At 35.5% G+C, this 14,786-nt stretch overlaps 1 protein-coding gene across 4 annotated transcripts; it reads left to right on the top strand.

Annotated features, from left to right (window-relative positions):
• The first annotated feature begins 2,288 nt into the window (after positions 1 to 2,288).
• Positions 2,289 to 13,822, top strand: LOC136810084 (interaptin-like). Of its 4 annotated transcripts, none has more exons than XM_067066655.1 (14): positions 2,289 to 2,384; positions 2,617 to 2,700; positions 3,342 to 3,476; positions 3,684 to 3,818; positions 4,613 to 4,648; positions 5,367 to 5,402; positions 6,258 to 6,359; positions 7,050 to 7,127; positions 8,037 to 8,111; positions 8,929 to 8,979; positions 9,616 to 9,681; positions 9,912 to 9,995; positions 11,665 to 11,781; positions 13,178 to 13,822. In XM_067066655.1, exons 1-14 carry the CDS (start codon positions 2,324 to 2,326, stop codon positions 13,192 to 13,194), a joined length of 1,077 nt encoding a protein of 358 aa, XP_066922756.1. In that variant the 5' UTR covers positions 2,289 to 2,323; the 3' UTR covers positions 13,195 to 13,822. The 4 variants fall into 4 exon arrangements, with proteins under 4 accessions (XP_066922756.1, XP_066922755.1, XP_066922757.1 ...); XM_067066654.1 differs by having other exon boundaries at positions 13,174 to 13,822; XM_067066656.1 differs by lacking the exon at positions 9,616 to 9,681 and having other exon boundaries at positions 13,174 to 13,822.
• The last annotated feature ends 964 nt before the right edge of the window (positions 13,823 to 14,786 follow it).

The raw sequence follows: 14,786 nt of genomic DNA, 5'->3' as shown, positions 1-14,786 counted from the left end.
TTGCTCGAGCTTGAAATGAGGTGGAATACACATACCCTTACCTAAAGGAGCCTATTCCCACTTTACAATGAAAAAAGACCAAAGACTCTGGGTTAGGTAACAAATAATTTCATCTTGCTATGCGGTCACTGCCAGACCGTAGTCCGTTGTCAACGCAATTGTAGGCAACAGAAAACTCTATTTTGTTGGTCTACCTGGAGAAATTAACGGGGTATTCCGGAAATGCACAAGGAATGTTTTAGAGGGAATGAGAAAGTTTGACCATTCTACGGTTCGGAAAGGGGTAAGAATAACTTTAAATCCATCTCTAGAGCGTCGTTTATAAGAGTTTCTTTTTGACGGTGACTTTCAATATTATCGAATAAGGGAGCGTATCGAAAAGTAAAGCGTCGTTTAAGAGCTAGATTTCTTGCTGACGTTGATTTTCACTATTATCGAATGATGGAGTAAATCGTCGAATTAGAGAGAGTCAAGTGCATCATGAATCATCTCATCTTTCGGATAGTATCTTCACAACAAAGTAGAGGTTATTGACATATCAATTGAGTTAGAGGGTGCTTTTTATATAACTACAATCCACTTTGCTGACATTTTTGTCACAATTAAGAGCACGCAAATTATGTGACATGGACCTTTGGTGACGTATTTATTGTTGTCAATTATTTGTTACGTAAAATTAAGACATAAGCTGTGACTGTGAGCAAATTCCTTGATATCAGAAATCAGAGGAAGTTTTTACGTGGTAGTTCAATAAGGCTGGAATAAAGGTAGATGTAGATGAGGACGAAATTGGGAAATTAAATTAAATTTGGGAATGGTGGTTATCTTTTGACTTCATTATTGCTCTAGATGCACTCTTTTTTTATAAGAGCAATTCTATAAGAACGGCAAGGCTTAGGAGTACCTATAAAATAAGAACAATCTAAAATAACAAAATGCTGAAGCTGGAATAAGTGTATTCTAAACATACTAATTAAGGTAGTGAGAGCAAGGGTCAAATACCTCAGTTTTACCCTAGAAATAAGAACGGAATAAGAATAATTTCAGATTCAAAGTACCGAAAAAAGGACAGCCGAGCCTCATCAAAACTGTACTGTACTTTACTGGTTCTAACAGGAAAGTTTCCCTTATAGTGCTTAGTTTTATAAGAACAAGCTATATAAGAATATCAGGCTTCGATGGTCGAGATCATAAGAACAAGTTAAGAACAATTTTAAGTCTGTGTCGACTCTAAAACTTCCAAATTTCCCCAGGAAGAATCACAAAAATACAATGATGAAAAATACAATGAGAACATTTAAGAACATTTAAGAAAATATGTTTAAAACTCAAAAGGTTTAGATCTTTGAAGACTTTTTGATGTTCTTTTAAAACCGTGTACTAGTTTAGCAGACGATAACTACAGTCATCTTACAGTCCATAAAAGACCTAATTATTAACTCTTTGAAATCGAGATTGCTGACGTGACACAAAAGGAATGACAATATTAAACTCCGTTTTGAATAACATCTGATTCAAAATGCCCCGTCAATACGGAATTCGAGAAGGTAACAATGACATGATTTCTAACTTTTTACATCAAAGGTTTTAGGTCAAGACTGCACTATCTGGTAAACAAGTTTGTCAGAATAGTATATATACGTGAAGAAATAAGAATTTCTGTCCATCTATGTTCACTCAGGAGATTTGGGTGGTAGAGCAGCATATGAATTTCGTCCTTATTAGGACTCGTAAACACTGCATACTGCACCCTGGCTGGTCAGATTGATTTAGCCAGCATCTCTAAACCACAAAATCACTTGTGGTTCAAACTGAGAGAAATAGTGAACAGAAGGAATATTATTTCTATTAGTTTTGAGCTACAAGTGATTTTTTGGTTCAGAGATGTTGGCTAAATCAATCTGACCAGCCAGGGTGCAGTTTGCAGTGCTGACGAGTCCCGATAAGGACGAAATGCATATGCTGCTCTACTAACCAAATCTCCTGAATGAGTATAGTTAGACAGAAATCTTTTTCAGACAGATTCAGTCAAAAAGTAAGGTGCATCAGTAGCGTAGCCGAGAGGGGCGCAAAACCTTTGTAGGAGAGCAGATTTTTATGCCATTATAATTATCTTTTAATACCATGAATAGATAATTACAGTGTCATAAAAATCTGCTCTCCTACACAAATTTCGCGCGCCCCTCTTGGCTACGCTACTGTGCATCGTGTACATTTTCACAAATCCGTTTGGAAAATTATTCGGTAAACAAAATAAGAGACTTCTACTATTTATCATTTTCAGGTTCATAAATAATAAAATAAATAAGAAATAAGAAACACAATGAGAGGATCTATTTTGGTATGTTTGGCGCTTTGTGTAGCCTGGTGTCAAGCTAAAACAGGTATGGAAATTATTTATGGAAATGATCGTATTAACTTACGAATGTGATAGAGAAAGTTATCAATAGATATGGAGAGGTTTTACTCAGGACCTTTTATCTTAAGTTATACGCCCGCTTTTTGCCAACAGATTCTTTCGGAAAATATCGCCGTAGGTCCGACAACCTTGACCGAAAAAGTCATACAGGTGTGATATGATAATTTAGACAGGATTGTTTTGTTTTCAATTTCTAGTTGCAAAAGACGAAGGTGCAAAGAAAGAAGAACTGTATAGTAAACTCATTAACGACTTATCAGAAGTTTTTCATACTAAGAAAGGTTGCTGTTAATTATCAACTTTTATTAGATTCTTCATTTTCCAATCTTTTCAAAGTTTTTCTTTATGATAATACTCATGTTTGTCTTTTCAACAAGCACTAAACCGCTTTTTAATTCGAATTCTATCAAAAGTTATAGCAAATTTTATTGAGACTGACTATGCTTATAAGCCTTATACTTGAAGGAAAATTAGTGCGTATGTTTACTGCCAAGCTCTTTTCAGAAGTGAAAAATTTGACCCGGAGGATTTTCACCAAAAGTATCGACAGACTTCTGTTACCTAATTTTTGCTCCAAATACCTTAATATTGAACACCAATGAGCCCATCCATATCCATGTACGGACTTTGCCGAGGGTAATTAGAGAGGAATTTAACAGAGGGTCTGAAGTATTATATTATTTTATTTTTTCATTTTTCTAGGGAGTAAAAATTGATTCTAGAATTTCAAAGGGGTAAAAGACTGATTTTAGTTCGTCCCCATTTTCCATGGGGTATCTACACATTTTATCCAATAATTTGACTCGAAATGGTTTTTCCAACCCCTGTGTGGATATCTAATAGGACAGCCCTAAGGATGATGACGAGCATTTTCGTAGCCGGCAGTCAACGTGCTAAACAAAACAATAATCTTTAATTCTAGACGCAGAACCAGTGAAGAAAGAATTGAAAGATGATAAAAAACGAGAATTTTTGGGTCAACTAAAAGACTTACTGAAAACAGCCTCTAAGAATTTGAATAATGATAAACCTAATGGGTTAGAGTGGAAGAAAAGAAGTAAGTTTCAAAGGTTGACAAAACATTTTACAATCGGGGTGTCCCCATTTTCCATGGGGTATCTACACATTTTATCCAATGATTTGACTCGAAATGGTTTTTCCAACCCCTGTGTGGATATCTAATAGGACAGCCCTAAGGATGATGACGAGCATTTTCGTAGCCGGCAGTCAACGTGCTAAACAAAACAATAATCTTTAATTCTAGACGCAGAACCAGTGAAGAAAGAATTGAAAGATGATAAAAAACGAGAATTATTGGGTCAACTAAAAGACTTACTGAAAACAGCCTCTAAGAATTTGAATAATGATAAACCTAATGGGTTAGAGTGGAAGAAAAGAAGTAAGTTTCAAAGGTTGACAAAACATTTTACAACGTGAATCTATAGAGGTCACGTGAGATGGGAGGGTACCAAAGTTGGAGAAAGAATGTCAGCCATGTGCGGACTGGACCTCCGAAAAGCAATCCTTTTTGGGACTCTTAGAGTGAGTAAATTAAGGAGAAAATTAGGCACCAGTCCTCAGCTGATCCGGATTTCTCGATGCTTCTCACCCCTATAGTACTAGTCATAGTATCTTGGTAAAATTTATATATATATATTCATAGTATTCAAATTTACTGTAAGCTGGTCCATCGTTGTTGTTGGTTGGTCCAGTGTCGGCACCATTCTTTAGAGTTGGAAATAATAAGAAAGTCACAATCAATGATGAAAACTATATTAATTTGATTAGCGGTCAGGGAGAGGTAAAAACCTTCTGTCTATCAGTGATTCCGATCTTCCTATCATTTATATCTTCTAAAGAAGGGTATCGGAACTAGAAAAGGTATGTCAACATTAGACCAATTAAACGGTAAAGGACTACATACACTACACAATAAATTGTCAACCAATATATTGATAATATATTGCTGAATGCCGGCAATATATTGAAAAGGTGTCCGCAATATATTGTCAGCTCTATTTGCAATATTCCAACAATAAAGGGGGATTGTTCACAAAAAGAAAATTCCTTTTTATAATAAAATACCTGCTATTTACTTAGTACATTACGGTCCGCAAACCATATTGTCAGATATTGTTCATCAATATATTGTGTAGTGTATGTAGCCCTTAATTCCTTTGGTTTGATTTCCAGGTTCTCCAGGATTCCTTCCATGGAAAAGAAACGAAGGTATATAATTTTTTTGTGTTTTTATATGATGCATGGGCTTTACATTTACAATGTTGTTTAAATCCCGGGGGTTGACGAATGTCCGGTTTGTGCAGAAAAGCGAATCTAAAAGAGAAAAATCTTTGGGAAAAATTTGAACCCTTAAAAGAGACGATTTATGAATAATTTCCTGACCTTCGAGAGATTCTTTTGACATTTTCATGGTCTTCTTACCCTTAAAAGAACCAAAAATAGCGAGAAATTCCAACATTGACGGGTATGAGCGGCGTTTAAAGGAACATTTTTCAAAATTATAGAAATGCACTATTGGGTGAACTTTTTGATAACTGCACTGCAAGGGTGGAAATTTCCATAAATTCAGGAAATACCAAGAATATTTGCTCAAAAATCATGAATTTTTGCTTTAAAAGGTAGGGTTAAAGATTTGAGGAAAATGCACTACTGTATTTTTTGCGCTGTATTGAAATTCATTGGCAAAAACTTTGAGAACTCTTAAGATCTCAATTTTACTTGCTTGAGGCTGTTCATAAAGGGCCCACCCCACTTTTTTTCAAAATAAAAATTTTTGATTGCGCCTGCGCCTCCTTAGGCTCTATATTAATTGCCCTCTCGACTTTCAATTTCATTGCGGGGGCCCTGTCACATCTTACCCTTATTGGTTGATTTAAACTCAACTCAAAAAATCGATGTATGACATGTTTTTATTTTCAATTTTCAGCTTCACCAGGATTCCTTCCATGGAAGAGAAACGAAGGTATATGCTTTTTATGTTTTAGATACTCTCGGGTATCTAATAGCCCCCCCCCCCGCTTATTAATTTTTGGGAAAATGTTTTTGAAAGTTCCCGTTTTTGTCCTAATTCTTCTTAAATTAAGTTCTGAGATTTTTTTGAGAGTATGATGTCAGTGTTACAACGTTGTTTCAATCAAGGAACTATGACACTGGCTAAACAATTAATAAAATGGTGTAGAGCATTGTTTTTCAATTGTTTTCGCAAACGATTGTTGTCAAAAATGTCATGGCGGCTCGAAGGAGTCTGACTTTTTTAAATATTTAAGAAGTCCTCAAGCTCTTTCTTTGCAAACCTTATTGTACGGCACAAAAATTTAGAATAAGCACTTTTAATGTCTGTACATAGTTTCCTACCCCTTAAATCTAGGGGGGTCTTCAAATTCTCAGACGACCCTGTAAGGGGGGGGGGTTCGAAAAAGCCTCAATTAATAGGGGGCTTGGTCTTTAGTGGGGATTTCGTTATGTAGGGGGGTTCCAAACTTTTTAACCAAATAAATCTATTATTTAAAATTTTATCCCAGGGTTCACGACCTCGTTTATCAAGGGGGTATATAAATATAGGGGGTATGGCCTTTATATTCATGATATGCACCGCTGGAGAGTCCTCTGAGAACTTTTAAAATTTTCCACCCAATACGTCACTTAAACAAAAGAAAAAATGACGTATTGGGTAGAAGAAAAAAACAGAAAAGTTGCATAACTTCGTGAAGTCATTGCAGTGGTGCATATCATGAATAGGGGGGTTTTGAGACACCCAGAAAACTATGTTGTACCCCAGCATTTGTTCCCTTTTCTAATTTTCATCCTTTATCCTTAGATGGTCAAAAATCCTCTCCTGGCTTGACATGGGGAGAAGATTCAAAAAGTCCTCATTGGTTATGGAAAGATAGCAGAAATGAATGGAAAAGAACAGAAAAAGGTACCAAAAGTTCCTTCGATCTTTAATTCATGATATTCATGACGTAATGTTTTCTACGGAAATACTCCGGTTTTAGCCAGTTGTGGCAAATTTAACTTAGACAAAAGTTGTATAAAATTTGCTATTACTGCAAAAATTAGGGTCTTTCCGTAGAAAACAATACGTCATGAATATCAAGAATTGTTCCCACAACGTCCATCCTAAGTCCATAACTTTCCTTTAACGTAAAAAGAATGTTGAAACAACATTGTGCGATGTCGTTCGATGGAACATCCGTTTGCGGGAAAACATCTAATAGAGTTTGGGGAAATCCAGTCGGGGTAATTTCCGATCTGGGAAATAACGTTTCTTCAGGATTCAAAGTTCAAGCGATTTCAGTACTTCCACTTTGTCTTATCAGATTTTTCGATTTGAGAGGGGTAAAATATGGCTACCAGGCTATATTCTCAGTTATACTGGGACATTTGTGAACTTTTAGATCCTGAGATCGTAATTTCCTAAAACTCAGAGTTAAAACGCTACTTTCAAGCCGTATTCTAAAGCACTTTAAATATAATTTGCAGTTTTGAAAATATGAGGGAATTCCCCTTTTGTGCAAAATATTATGGCAGTGATTGTAGCCAAGGCTTGATTGGGGATAGTTCATCTTTCACATGTTTGAATACTTTTTCGTTTTTGTTTTAATCTTAGGTGTTAAAAAAGGTGCCCCTGGCTTGACATGGCAATTAGACTCAACAAATCCTCATTTGCCATGGAAAAGAAACCAAGGTACACTATACAGTTTGCACTCGCTAATTCGAACTCAAATGGGGAATTAAATTTGTTCAAATTGCAGAGAGATTCGAATTATGGGAAATGTTTTTAATTATTTTCTCCTTGAAAGGGACTAGAGACTAGTTCAGATTGTAGAAAGATTCAAAAACGAAGTTCGAATTATAAGCGAGTCCACTACATGTTTTAACCATTGACTTCCAAGCCACTTATTTCCCATCAAGAACGCCCGCGCGTGGTTTTTACACAAACACCGGATTGAAAATAAAATCTATCGCTAGATTTCAAAAAATGCAATCTTCAAAAACAAAGACACCGCTAGATACAAGCCGCCATCATAATTGCAGCGCGTTTTAACCGCATCCTGCGGATGGGAATAAGTGGCTTCACTTTTTCTTTCCTGGAAAAGGTTACAAATTCTTCTCCAGCCCTTCGGGCTTTAAACTCAATGGCTTCAACCCAGCTCATCGAAAACCTTTTTAAGGGAGCGAAATTTCTATTTTCAGATAAGAGTACATTATTGTGAAAAAAACTTACACTCTGTTTTGAAAATCTGGCCCGGTGGAAGCTGGGAGACTGGGGAGACTTCAGCCTCTCCACTTTTGAGCAAATGAGATTTTTTTCTCAAATTCCTAGTGAGTTTCATCTCATTTTGAGCCTTCAGCCTCTCCACTTTTACGGTTGTTCCACCGGGCCTGAAAATGACCACTGATTTAGTTTAGACTGTCGACTTTCTGCCAATTTTAATTCACAATAATAAGGCGAAAAGAAAGCTTCCTAGCCCTTGGCAACCCTTGGCAAAAACTGCAGAAAGTAAATTTTGCAATTTTCTCTATCAAGAAAGTCTCTGTTTCTATTGTACGCATAAAGCATGGTGAATGAAATAAATGTTTTTCTTTATAATAGACAAACGCGAAATGTTGATTGAATTACGAGATATGTTGACGAATACATTGAATGAAATGGACAGACAATCACGAGGTTTGTTATTGTATCTTTCCTATCCCACCTCCCCGGGATGTCCGGTATGACAAAATGGGTGTCCGGTATGACAAAATGGGTGCCGGTATGACAAAATGGGTGCCGGTATGACAAAATGGGTGCCCGGTATGACAAAATGGGTTTCCGACATAACAAAATGGGTGTCCGGCATAACAAAATGGGTGTCCCGTATGTAAGGACCATAAGGGTCCCTTTTTACACCCTTGAATGTAACTAACGGGGGTAGGTCATACAAATTCTCATCATTTGAACCAAAGTTTGAAAATTTTCGATTGAAAATTGGGAACAATAGTCTCTCGCCTGGTCATATAATTGTAAAAAGGGCAAATTTTTCGAAGCTCTGCCTCTGAAAGGGTCACGATTTTCGAGCCTTACAAACATAGTACCTATAGGGGTCTTTATCAATAAAAAATTTTGAATGAGGATTTAGTCGCATAAAAGATCACCCCCCTCCAATCTAGAGGGATGCCGATAATGTAATAATCTGACAAAGTTATTCAGCCGATTCATTCAAAACACTGAGATTCTGAGCCAAGTCCTTCTTATAAAGGCCGGTCTCCACTTGCACGTGCTTCGATCGTACTTTTTCGAGCAAAGCTTCCACGCTATTGGTCAAAAGATCTGACGTAACGGTTGAAAAAAGTTGAAATGTGTTCAACTTTTTCCTTCGAGTGCGCACTGCATTTTTATGACGTAATCTTTTTTTCCATGCAAAAAGGATTAGAGCCAAAAGATGCGATCGCAGCGCGCGCAAGTGGAGACCGGCCTTAAATCTCTTACTTTTATGAATTTTTAGATGCAAGACCAAGAAATTTTATGGCTAATGGACGAGCAGGAGACGCAGTTGGTAAGTAGACAAGATAAAACTGTTATACAGTTGACTCTCTCTAGTTCGATCTTCACCAAGAATTTACTTCGAATTACAGAAAGATTCGAATTACAGAAAGTGTTTTATGTACTAATTTCTAGCTGAGGGGATCAATATTTTAGTTAGAATTGTAGACAGATTTGAATAGTAATAGGTTCGGATTGGAGAGAATTGACTGTATAATTTTTTTTTTTAACTTTTATAGAGCTATACTCTTATGTCGATTTGATGAGATCTAACGTAGTTTGTACTAAGGTCAGCAAATAGCACTTTTATGTTCGCACATTTCCCACAAATGGCTTATTTGAAGGCAGCCAGCGGTTTGCGTGATGACGTGGTTGTAGTTTTTCCCACGCAATGGTGTTTCGAATCTTGTTAGCATTTGCGTGACCAAGATTTTTGTGTGATGCGTGATAGGGTGAGGATTTGAGGCGTGATGCGTGACCTAGACTAATTTGCGCTATTTTTGTGTGAGGAACCAACGTGTTCGTGAAAAAGGTTTTGTTGGATGACACGATGATGGGCGCTGCAGGGGCCTTCTATTGAAAGAAAGAAATGTCTTAATAGAATCCCGTGTGGTCAAGAGTTATGACTTTAAGTCAAAATTTCTTTCAGTTTCCAAACGTGACGAGCGTCCAGGAAGACTTAATATGGCCAGCGGTAGAGGCGGAGATGCACTATGTAAGCACAAAACACTTTTTAAAGCAGAAACCCGAAAAGAAATTAAGCACACTGTGACTGTTTCGAGTAATTTACTGCTTCATTGAGATTTAGTATCCCGAATACAGTATTTTGCATATTCTCTTCTTCTGATAGAAGACGCTGACTTAAAAATCAGTTTAAGCTTGCATCAATTAGAGATAAAAAATAGTTAAATTATTTAAAATGATGAATATTTTCATTTTTTTAAGCTGACGAAGCAAACTTACTGAGCCAATTAAAAGACATGCTTAAGGAAGGCACCACAAGTAAACAAGAAGAAGATAATAGTGAAAGTAAGTTTTCGAAGCATTGATTACATACTTTAACCCTATTAAGGGGGGCTTTTTCTGTTTGGGGGTGAAACTATTGTTAACAGCTCCTGAAATAATAGAGCTTTTGGGATGAAATTTTCTGTAAATTCCTAAGTTTTATTTCGCTTCAAAATAAACAAGTGATACTTTTATGGACCTACCTGGTTATGCATTTAACACATTTATAATTGATATCTACGTGACGTGACCATTAAACAATCATTCAGAACACAAATAGTGACGATCTATTTAAATTAGTCGTTTGTTTCTTATAAAAAAAACGATTAGAAACCAAAATTTCATGCTCTTGAAATATTCTTTCATATTCAAGACTTCGTGAGCAAAAAAAAACATCTATCTCATAAAAAAATTGAGTAATTCGGCTAAGAACATTGATGTATGCTTATTAATAGTGATTCTTATAGATAAACATGCGTTTTTTGAGCCAACAAATTTTTTTTGCAAAATTCTGCTTGAGCCATCTTTTACCTATGATGGTACCCTAACTTTCATGCAAAAAATCAAAAAAAAATTAATGATCCAATTTTTCACAAAGTCCAAAAAACCCGTTTTTTAGCCGTTTTTTGGCCCAAATTTACCCAAAAAAATTTTTTTTCGAAAATCGGGCTCCGTCACATTTTAGCCATCACCATTTTGTACCTTTGTACCAAATATCAAAAAGATTCCTATGATTCAATCCTGAGAAAAGTTGGTAACAGACGAACGAACGGACGGACGAACGGACGAACGAACAAACACAGGTTAATTTATAGGACCTCCACCGGGGTAGGTCCAAAAAAAAATTGACACCTAAAAATTTTCACAACTTGAGTATGATGACATTTCTGACAGTAAGATGTCACAAAAATTTCCAATAAGAATTAATTTCTTATGTCAAATATATCGTTTAAACCGTAATTTATTGGATATTTAGGATAAAATAAACATTTTAGACTCAAGGAACTGTTTTCTAAAGCCTTTGTTAGAATACAATAGCTATTCAAAAGAACAAGGAAAATTTTCGGTTTTTGCTCATTTTGGGCATGATGAGTGACGTCATCAAAAAAAATTTTTGTCAAAAGTTACCTTATATATGACAAGGGTCTTGTGTGCCAAATTTCATCCAAAAAGACCAACTAGATCAAAAGTTAAACCCCCCTAGCCCTGCCCCTAAAAGCCTAGTATAAATAGGGTTAATGGAAATTAAGGAGACAATTTAATTTTGCGTGAGGCACAAAATTATAAAATATTCAGTATTTAATTTCGCCAATCAGCCGAAAATGACTTGAAAATTGCCTTGAAAAACGACTTTTGGCAAAGATTTCGTATTTTATGCCGAAAATTTTGAAATGATATCACGCGAATGATTCGTGCTTGACTTCTGATTAAGATCATATTATATTAAAAATCAATCATTTGTTACAAGCCAGGGTATTTCGAATTAACAGCGCTTCGTTATGCAAACATCATGATTACTACTTCTTTTATTGGCCGAAATACAATATCACACAACCCTTTTCATCTATATTCAAAAGTCATGAAAGTTATTACTTTTTCTTTGTAATTGAGTGTAATTTGCGTGCAAGCGTAGTAAACGCCAAAGGTGATGGGATTGAATTTCGGTCAAACAGAAAAATAAATGTCTTTTTAGAACACCGTGTACCGTCTTTGGCTGAGATCATTCAATTATTGGAACAGTTCAAACAATCTTACTTGCAAACAAACAAAGTCGAAAAAGATCAACCTTCTAAACGCGAAGATTCTCAAGGTACAGTAACAAAGGAAATACAGTTGACTTTCCGTAATTCGAATTCGAACTCCGATTTGATCGAATTAAGGGATTTTTAAAAGGCTTTCTTCTTGGCAGGGAGTCTGGGGATTAGTTCGAACTATATGAGATTTGATGTGTAGAGATTATTTTAGATGTTTATTTACTTGAACTTGGGACTTTGAATTAGTTCGAATTATAGAGGGATTCGAATTAGAGAAACTCGAAAAAGCGAGATTCTATTATGCTTTTTGGCATATTGATTTCTTCTATTGTCCTGAGCAATGCCTAAATACTTTTAGCCTAATTATTTCCAAAGTCAAGCTCTCGAATTTTAGTAGAAAAACAGTAGAATTTCACCAATTTATTTTAGAAACTTCAAACTGCGATTTCGAATTTGGAAAATAGTTCGACAAAAATACATTTGAGGTTTTACTTAGGGCCACGGAAGGTTTACAGGCCAAATATCTCAAATCATCACCTTTTGCCCATATCGGTATATGTCGACATCTGGTAAATAGGTCGAGGGCGTAAAAAAAGGCCTCGGCAAATAGGTCGAGGTGTGAAAAAAAGGATCGGCAGTTAAAGGGTTAAATAACATTCGAAAATTTTTTTCAGTTGGCAAATGATAGTAAAACATGACAATTCTACAAAAAGTACAATCTGCGAAAAGTGTCTTTTATTTCAATCTCTTAGGTAATGTTAAAACCAGAAAGTTTTGCGATTTTTTGCCGTTAACCGATTATCCAAATGATAGTGGACTATCTAATAAGGCAATTACTGTGAAGGTTTCGATCACAGACTTGCACCACAATGGGCTTTCCCAGAAAAAAACCGTACACCCCCTGTTAAACTTCTCTGTACATTTTGCTTTTTGGATCGGAGCTGATTACACTCTTATTTGTTACATTGTACAGTAGAGTCTCTTTAACTGGAGCCTCTATAACTCGAATGTGTCCTTTCCTCGAACAAGTTTTTATAGTCCCTTCAGTTGACAATGCCTTTTAAACCTTTACTCCACAACTCAAAATTTCCTTAACTCAAACAAATTTGCGTCCCCCCCTGCGTGTTCGAGTTGGTCCAGGCACACGAGGGCCTCTAAACCGATCTTGTACAAAAAACCTTTTTAACTTTAAGGTACAGTTTTATTTAATTCCCAAATTTCTTATTTTCAGAAACGGATAGGACTGTGTTTGAATCCCAAGCACTACCAAGCAGGGTCTTATGGGAAATATGGTGATAGACTCTCTACCTTCAATCGATAGTGGACTGTCTATGGATAGATGCGTTTTCTCTTAACCAAGAGCTCTCATCTGTATCTAGTCGTTTTCCGTTATGAAAGTCGCTTTTCGTTCCGAAAAATCTACAAAACTAACTTCTTTTTTTTCTTAGATAGCAAACTCAAGGCCCTAAGTGATGATCTAGCTGATTTGATGAAATCTACATCTTCATAATAAACAATATATTCAAAAGAACTATTGTCAAGTAATCATTGATATTGCTGTTTGTTGAAACATTCAAAATCACTTTGAATTGGTTTTCCAAACGTACTGTTGGACACTAAAATGTTTCGAGATTCACAAAAAGAAACAAGAGAGCTACTTTAATCGGGTCAATTTTTGCGATATTTAATTTTGCGTTGTTACGAAATTTGCCATTTTTTGCCAACGAGATTGAAAATCCACACGAAATAGGGCAGCTTTTGGAAAAGCTTAGCTATTTTACGAAATCGAATTCATGAGAAATTTTTCAAAACGCTTAATTGCAAAAATAAATCCAGAAAATCCAGAAAATCACTTTTGGCTAGTGCAATCAAATCTCGTATAAATTAAACCGATTAAAGTAGTTAGTCAAGTGTTGATGCAAGAAACTACAAGAATCTTGCAATATTTATAAAGCATTATTTTTTCTATGTTATTTTTTTTTGTTTATTTACAATATTTGTTTTGTAGATTTAGTTAATAGTTAAATACCCAATTAATGACCTTGTGGTCGGTTGTATCCTTTGATAGTTTATACCTCAAAATCTCCATTTTATATGGGGAAAACAGCCATAAGAATTTGGTATAAGACCTGATTTTCAAAATCTTTAAGACTTTTCCAGTTTCAAAAGTTAATGTCCTTTAAGCTTGGTTTACACTGAGCGATAGAAAGCGATAGAAAGCGATAGAAAGAGATAACTTCTCAAAATGAAAGCGATAGAAAGCGATAGCAAGCGATGGAAATATGAAAAACAGATGTTTTTGAAAAATTAGAAGTTTTTGACATCTTATCACTTCTAAAAAATCACTGACAATGCCTCGTATTGCCCTAGTGGTTTTGTCGATTCCTATGATAGTACAGGAAAATTGAAAGAAGGTGAGTGTGGAGAAAAGTGCAATGCGAAAGTAGAGGGTTAGTGCCGATAAATCGAGTGAAAGGATCAAGGTATTCTAGCCAAGCAATAAAAATGAGAGGCTACCTTCTATCAATTAAAAAGATGTCTCCTTTTTGCTAAAAGGACTTTATATTTCATGTATTTAAAAGTTTCGAATGCTTTTGATCACTCAATAGCATACCTTTGGAAATTTCAAAATTTACCCTTTATGAGTTTATAGAGATTTCATATACTTATTTCAGAAATTAGTTGTTTTTTTTTGTAGTGTTATGTATGTACATAAAATATATTGGGAACGATAATATAAAATCTATAATACCCCTAGATTTTTCATTTCATTTTATTTGTAAAGCTTTGATTGTAAAATTGAAGCTGAATAATATCGAATAATTCTGACGAAAAAACGAATAACTCTGGATACACACTATAAAAATCCGAAGAAAATCGACCCTTGGAGAGTATTTGGGACCTTAAGAAATATTTTTTTCCCTGAGGGGGGGGAGTACTTAGGCAAGTGAAGGTACGGGTATGTGCCTTTTTTGAACCTTACAGTTCATGTAAGGGTTAGAAAATCAGAAAATTAAATCTCCGTCGAATAAAGGGTCGAAAAAATGAGAAATTTCCTTTT

The sequence above is a fragment of the Clytia hemisphaerica genome, unplaced genomic scaffold, assembly GCF_902728285.1.
Source record: "Clytia hemisphaerica strain Z4C2 unplaced genomic scaffold, Clytia hemisphaerica genome assembly, whole genome shotgun sequence".
Taxonomy (NCBI): domain Eukaryota; kingdom Metazoa; phylum Cnidaria; class Hydrozoa; order Leptothecata; family Clytiidae; genus Clytia; species Clytia hemisphaerica.
This window is presented reverse-complemented; position numbering and strand designations above follow the sequence as displayed.

What these genes read in the sequence shown, in the direction of transcription:
- LOC136810084 (XM_067066654.1), top strand. Translation starts at nt 2,324, where the DNA reads ATGAGAGGATCTATTTTGGTATGTTTGGCGCTTTGTGTAGCCTGGTGT. An exon ending in GTTAGAGTGGAAGAAAAGAA is followed by an intron (nt 3,477 to 3,683) that starts GTAAGTTTCAAA and finishes CTTTAATTCTAG; the next exon opens with ACGCAGAACCAGTGAAGAAA. An exon ending in ATGGAAAAGAACAGAAAAAG is followed by an intron (nt 6,360 to 7,049) that starts GTACCAAAAGTT and finishes TTTTAATCTTAG; the next exon opens with GTGTTAAAAAAGGTGCCCCT.